Below are 7,427 nucleotides of genomic sequence, written 5' to 3'. Positions count from 1 at the left end.
ACTTTGTCCCCCATTATTGTTACTTCCAAATTAAAACACAAACAAAAAACGTGCAGAGTTCAGGCTTCCCTGGTTAACTGCAGGTGCATAGTGCTGATACTCATTTGCCTGCCTTAACTATAATGATTTTATCTTAATTGGATTTATTCAGTTCATTTGCCCTGGGGGTTTAATTTGGCTTCATATCATTATTCTCTTTCATTGGAACAACTGAATACCAAAGTGCAAACAAAATATATGTGTTCTTATTTAAGAAGGTGTGATTGCTTTTCTGATCACATTATTTGAAGGATGAAATAAAGTCTTTTATTTTATTTTATTTTATTTTATTTTATTTTATTTTATTTTATTTTATTTTATTTTATTTTATTTTATTTTATTTTATTTTATTTTATTTTATTTTATTTATCGAGGTGGTGAACATCATCTCACGACATATAAATGAGCAGATTTTTTTCTTTTTTTTCTTTTTTTTTTTTCCATCTAAAGAGTTAACGGTGATTTTGATGTGTTTTTTATTCCCCTTCTACCCAGGCAGTGATTAGATTGTCCAGTAGGTGGCTGGCATTCTCCGGCGCTTGCCGGCGGCTCTCCCGGTATTAGCGCAATCATTTAAGCAAGCCTGCTCTCATGATGGGAAGCAGGGGAAGAATTGACGTCCAGAAGATCCTGCCTATAGGATCCGAGCCGTCAGCGGAGCCCTGCTTTTTCCTCACTTTAAATCCAGCTGGTGAGTGCAGGTGCTGAAATCTGGGAGAGATTGGCAATGCAGCGTGACAGCAACTACCAAAAGTTCTTGCTTTTTGTAATTCCCTTGGTTTGGACTCAGTTCTGCTCAGCAGACCTGCAGCTGGGAATTTAACAAGCCTCGATTTTGAAAATGCCTCCCACTTACTGGTCCTTGAATTTGAAAAATGGCCTTCCAGAGCTCAGGAATACCTAACAGCAAGACAAGTCGATGAGGAAAAGGCAAGTTTCAGGATTCAAACTATGCTAAAAGATGTCCTACTTTCACCTTATGGAAACAGTACTGTTAAGCAAGGTGCAGTTGCTTTTTGGCTTGTTTATTTTCAAGATGTGTCAGAAAGTGATATGACTTTTAAACTCTTCTGAGTGTTTAAAGCCAGCAAGCAGCAGTAAAAATAAAGCAAGAAATATTACTCGAGGATTTTCACAGAAGAAAGTTGTCTTCTGAGAAGAGCAAAGTGGGACAATGGCATCTGGAGAGTGCCTTCTGCTAGACCTAGAAACAGAAAACTTAATTCTCTACAACGTCTCTGTCAACCAGAGCGCAAACCTCTCCCTCCTCGGTGACGACTGGTTCTACCCAGCGTTCCTCTATGCCATCCCCACCATCTACGGGATCATCATTTTGATAGGCCTTATTGGCAATATCACTTTGATTAAGATCTTCTGTACTGTGAAATCCATGAGAAATGTCCCTAATCTGTTCATCTCCAGTTTGGCTCTGGGAGACCTGCTGCTTTTAGTGACTTGCGTGCCCGTGGATGCCAGCAGGTACCTTGCTGATGAGTGGCTGTTCGGCAGAACTGGATGCAAACTTATCCCCTTCATACAGCTCACTTCTGTAGGGGTGTCAGTCTTTACTCTCACTGCTCTCTCAGCTGACAGGTAAGCTGGCTGTCGTAGCCTGGAAAAGAATTCTGCGTAATTATGACTCCATAAAATGCACGACTATGAATGCATATATTGAGGTAACATTATATTTTTAACCTAATGAGGGAAAAAGAATGACTTCAGTTAATTTCTGGTGGTTATGAGCACACAACTTGAGGAGGATGCTGACTGAACACAGGGTACTCTTTCTAGGTTAAATAAATGTCTGTGCAGTTTAGCTAATAGTCTAGCTTAATTAAAAGAAAAAAAAAAAGAGCAAATCAAACTAAAGACCAGAGAGAGAAAATAGCATTAATGAAGCTGTTAAAAGACAGAAAGTTGATATTTGCCAGAAAGGTAACTGATCCATATTTCATGAAGTGTGAAGGCACAGGAGCAGCAATTTAAAGTACAGTGAAAACAATTCCTTCTAGTGACTTGCTTCCTTAAGACTAATTACATGTGAGGCAGTATTTCATGCAATATGTTCCAAATAGTGAAATGAGGATGCCTGAAGCCAGGCATCTCAGTTCACTATAGCCAGTATATTTCCCTTGAGTATACTGTTTGCCTCTTATCCAATCAAAACTGATCAGTGCTGTTGTTTCGGAAACTTTATCTTCCAGTAATGTTTGGTAAAAATAACATGTAATAGTTATGCTATTTTGGAATATGTGCAAACAAGTTTGACTTTAACAAATTATATGCTTCTAATAAGCCAGCTCTATTTTAGATTTCTGTGAGGCTTTGGAAAATTGTCTCAGAGCTTTCAGATTTAAATTCAAAAGACATTTTAATTTGAATGTGATTTGGAAGGATGAAGCCTACCTTTCTGGAAAGGTGTTAAGTATTTATTAGACTGTTGGCTTTTATAGAAACTTCTATGTGCGTCAGAAAAGGCAAGATTTTTTTTTTTCTAATTTGGATGCTTCAGAAAGAGATTAAGGAATACATTGCCACCATGCTAAAGTTATAAAATCTCACAGAAGTGCTAAGATTTCCAATCAGAAAAATTATGTCAGTTTTGTTTTGCTCAAAAAAGACCTGGAGATTGTATTTCTCGGTCATAAAGAAGTGAAACTAGGTTTGCTTTAGGTAGTCCCTTGCATGTCACTCTGTGTCTTTCCTCCTAACCTCCTACTTTAAAACATCAGACTATTTTTGTTCAGTTTTCAAGGTAGTTCATAGGCATATTTCAATATACAGTATGTGGTCTTAATGAAAGCAAATGACTCCATAGTGTTTCAGAGACAGAACGGTCAATATGTTTATTAACTCTCCATGCTGGTGTACATATAAAAATAGTCCTGTCTGCCCCAATAACAGATGACAAACAGGTCTATGTATAGACAAAATTCTTCAAGCAATTTGCTCTAAAAGATTTGGGAAAATAGGAAAAGTGCACAAATCCTCTAGTAAAGGACCACCTACACTTTCACTCCTGAGTTTCATGTGGTGGTTGGACCCCCCCTGCCTGCTCTGAAGAAAATGTTAGGAAAACAATAAGTATTTCTCCAGGAAATTCATCTTTCCAAAGATGTAAAGTAAGTTGTTTTAAAGAGTGCCAGGAAAAAAATGTGCAACATAAAGATTATGCTAGAGAGATTTGTTGCTATCTGATCACGTGCCGCGTAAGGTAAACATTGGAAATGCTTTTACTGAACAGTACATCAATAGAGTTTTTTGCCTGAAGTGAGTGAACAGAACAGAAAACAACAGCTGTGGCGAGCTTGGGGTTTGGTGACTAAATTCTCAATTTCAGCTTTATCTGGATCCTGTTAAACATCGTGCTGTACTGGTAATCAAATGTTACCACACTTTTCAATGCTGTTTGGCTATAAGGGAGACAGGCATGCTTCTGGGAGAAGACTTTATGTTCCCATTTCTAAGGGTTCATTTTACCCTCTGTTAATGCATCTGTTGTCCACTGCAGAAGGAGGAAATAACAAAACTTTTGCCTTTATTAGATCTATGAATCTTAAATGCTATGCACTGAACCACTAATGGGCCTTATCTGTTATGCTTACTGAAGTTTCTGGTTTTTTATATTAAAAATGGTGCTGGGATAATCTTGTTACAAAATAATTCAGTCTATATTTTGTCAGCTCAGATCCTGTTAGTCTATCTTTATTTTCTTAAAACTGTCACCCTGAACTCTACGACTCAGTATTAATCATGTCAGAATCATTAGGAAAATAAACTTCAAATGTACAGGGAAGTCTTCCAACATGAGAGTTAACTGTGACCAGCATGGTGATGCCTGCCTGGTCTGTGAAGGGACCAGCAGCCCAGTAACCTGCTGTGGCCCCTGGGGCAGGGAGATGCTGAGCCTCTCACCTGGGGAGGTTTTATAGACAACCATTTCCAATGTCAGATGTGGCGTTAGACAAAGGATGAGTGGCAGCTCAGCCCTGCAGAGAAACACCTGCAGAAGGCAGGGGCATGGTGGTGAGAGCCGGGTAACAGGAGGCTTTTGTTGTCTGAGGTGAGGAGCTACTCCAGGATAGTCAGCAAGGTGTTCCCTAGTCCATGGAGAGAGATACTTCCAGAGGAGGCAGGATAAATGACCGTGTCAAGGACACCTATATCCCTCCTTGGGTGTAGAGGAAGCCTTGCTGTTTAGCACAGAGTAGATGCCCGTATTTGAGATGGCTAACATTCAGTGATGTGAACCCTACCTGAGATGCTCACATGAGGCATGTGAATGTCCCTGTTCTCAAGAATCAAAGCCATGGACCATGGGAGAGAGAAACCTCCTAAACTATCTGCTGTGAATAGCATCACATGGCACTGCCTCCGAGGAAAGGGAGACTTGTCAGTGTACCACAGACCTTTTGTCTATAATTCATTGTCTGCAAAAAACAATAAGAAAACCCCTACAGTTCTAGTGTCCTTCCATTGACAAAAGCAAGTGGGAACAACTGCTGGCTTTATTGAAGGTATTGTGGTGATGCCTAGACAGACCTGGCATCTCTGGGATCAGAAATCTGCTGTATAAAGAAAAGCATTGGAGTGTGATACAACAAGGTTGTTTCCAAGGAGGTGGCCTCAAAACACAAGATGAAAGGCAGTGGGTAGGTGTGATGGGCAGATACAGTACATGAGAGAGTGGTGAAATACATATGCTACATGTTACAACAATGGTAGAAATAATCTTGTGGAATTATAGAATATCTCAGGTTGGAAGGGGCCCATAAGGATCATTGACTCCAACTTCCTGCTCCTCACAGGACTACCTAAAACTAAACCATATGACTAAGAGCATTGTCCAGACATTCCTTTTTGTCTTGACCAAGCTCAAGGCTTGATGCCGTGACCACTTCCCTGGGGTGCCTGTTCCAGTGACTGAACACCCTCTCAGTGAAGAACCTTTTCCAAATGTCCCATCTGAACTTCCCCTGACACAGCTTCATTCCATTTCCTTGTGTCCTATCGCTGGTCACCAGAGAGAGGAGATCAGCACCTTCCCCTCTGCTGCCCACCTTGAGGAAGCTGTAGACTGTGATGAGGCTGGTCGACCATCAGCCTTCACTTCTCCAAGCTGAACAAGCCAAGTGACCTCAGCCACTTCTTGGTTGCTTTGGATCACCTTCTAAAGACAAGTGGCTCAGTTTTAATCGATTTTTGCACAGCCAACATTATGGGCACGAGGGTGTACCTTCCTGAGGTACACTTTTATTCTTTCTATTTCCACTTTCCCATGTGTTAGGCAGGGTTAATAATACTGGATCTAGCATCTCCTGGTGACTGCAAACACTCAGCTAAGTGCCATCCTCCACCACAGAGCACCTAAAGCTGCTCAGTGTTTTGACCTACCAAGACCTAGTGGTTGTCCAGAGGATTGACTGCTTACTTGCAAACTTCTCAAGCAGAAACACAGAGACAAACTGCTGATCTCAGCTTTTCCTGCAGTGGGAACCTCCCCGTCTGCAAGGTGCTCTGCGTGCATAAGAACGCAGGCGAGCGTGCCTGCACAGATTTGGTTAGGTAGGGCATAGCCAAAGGATCCCCAGGTGCTTAGGCTGGCTCTGTGTACAATCATGAGATCGCATCAGGCTAAAGTTAAATTATTTGAGTGAGTGTGTAAGAAAGGGCAAAAAAGGGGTAACAATATTAGAAATGGATTTTCTGTAGGACTACTCTGCTGGCTGCAGGGAGCTTGCATTCATCTAGCTGTGTTTGCAGAAGCTGTGGGAGCTGTTGGTGGGACCTGTTTTCCCGCAAGCTTGGCACATTTGCAGAGTAGCCAGGAGAGGGTTAAGGCCACTGGTGTGCTTACAGCCACCCTCTGTGAGTGATAAGGCACCAGGACTGAGTATACAAGAGCAAGGAAACAAGCAGTCCATGCGTGTATATGTGTGTTTTAGAAGGACTGTAAATGAGGTTGGCAGGGGAAGGACATCTGTCTGCTCCACTGCTCTGCTCTGTTGAGGCAGTGGGTTTCTTCAGCTCACCCCAGCAAAAAGGGAGTTTGGGTTTGCCCAGCTCCCTGCCCGCCTCCTCTCCTCAGTGCAAGGGGAGAGGGTATAGAGCTGCCTGTGAGAGCAGTCACACCTGGGCTGCTAGCCCAGGCAGAAGAGCCAAGGCTGGCTCAGCAAGTGACAGGAAATTAAGGAAAATCTTTGCGCAGTAAGAGGAAAAGCAGCCCATTTAATTGCCCTTGTCATGGGAGATGTCTTTATTTAATTGACTGTTTCTCCCATGACTGACAGGGTTTATACATTTGCATTTGAATTACCCAAGCTGTCAAGCACTGATCATACTTCCCCACTGTTTTGCTGACACTGTAAAAAATCGAAATGCCCTAGTGCTCATGCAGTGAAACCTTCCTGAAGTAATGCTGTTTTCACAAGCACACAGCAGAGTAAGTGTAAAGAATAATTAGAGTTTACAGGCAGCATCTTTACTTTAAGCACCTTGGATTATCTGGATTTTAGCACTGGGAAAGTGCAGCAATGCCTGCCAGCCAAAGCTGCCTGCTGGCCTGTGGTGGAAGGAGGTGATAGCGTAGTGAGACACGTGGGGTGACGTTTCACGTGAGGTTAGGTTGCTTACCTTGGTAAGACCAGCTGCAGACAGAAGGATTTGCAGACATGTGGGAGACCTGAAATGAGGATATTAGCTTTGGAAATGTTGACCTCAGTGCTTGGACGCAGGGGTGCTGCAGTGCTTCCAGCTGCCCTGGGTCCCTTGGAGTGGGCCACAGCACAACTTCTGATGTTCCTTTGAACTTATGTGACAGTTATGTGTTTATCTAAGTAATAAAAAACTTCAAACCACCCTCTCTCCTAAAAAACAGTGGTGAAAAGAAAGAAACAAATCCAGAATTTCTAGAAAGATACTCTTAAATATGTAAAAATCTTTGTTTAGTGGACTCATCTCTTCTGTGATTTGGATGTCTCCAGCCCCTACTATTAATATTACACACAATACCAGAGAAGTAGTAATATCTACATGTCAGTTCGTTTGTTTTATTTTGCAGTCACTGGATTATATCTCCACAAGAGGATTAAGGGAAGTGTGCAAGACTGTGCCACCCTAAAATAAAGCCTATGGAAAGCCAAACGATTTCCACTGAGTTGATTTACAGAGGTGACACCTTTTTTTTTTTTTTAATACCAGCAGTTGTAAAGTGTCAGGTCCATAGTGGTTATGAATTTATTCTGGGCAGTCTACTCACAGCAGTCATGAAATTCTTTCAGGTCACTAAGGCACCATTTTGGGGCAATTTACTTGTGCTGTAATGTTACTGTGCAGACTGGGAAGAATTTGAAGAGGGTGGCGGGAAAGCCACTCTGTACAGCCTCTAG

At 41.9% G+C, this 7,427-nt stretch overlaps 1 protein-coding gene across 1 annotated transcript in view; it reads left to right on the top strand.

The window, feature by feature from the left end:
* Positions 1-373: 373 nt before the first annotated feature.
* GRPR (gastrin releasing peptide receptor) overlaps positions 374-7,427 on the top strand; it is a 35,416-nt gene continuing 28,362 nt past the window's right edge. Inside the window, exon 1 of the mRNA XM_009502844.2 lies at positions 374-1,632. Within this exon, the coding sequence (XP_009501139.2) occupies positions 1,214-1,632 (419 nt within the window). The 5' untranslated portion in view covers positions 374-1,213. The remainder of the gene's footprint in view (positions 1,633-7,427) is intronic.

Source organism: Phalacrocorax carbo, chromosome 1, assembly GCF_963921805.1.
Source record: "Phalacrocorax carbo chromosome 1, bPhaCar2.1, whole genome shotgun sequence".
Classification (NCBI taxonomy): Eukaryota; Metazoa; Chordata; class Aves; order Suliformes; family Phalacrocoracidae; genus Phalacrocorax; species Phalacrocorax carbo.
This window is presented reverse-complemented; position numbering and strand designations above follow the sequence as displayed.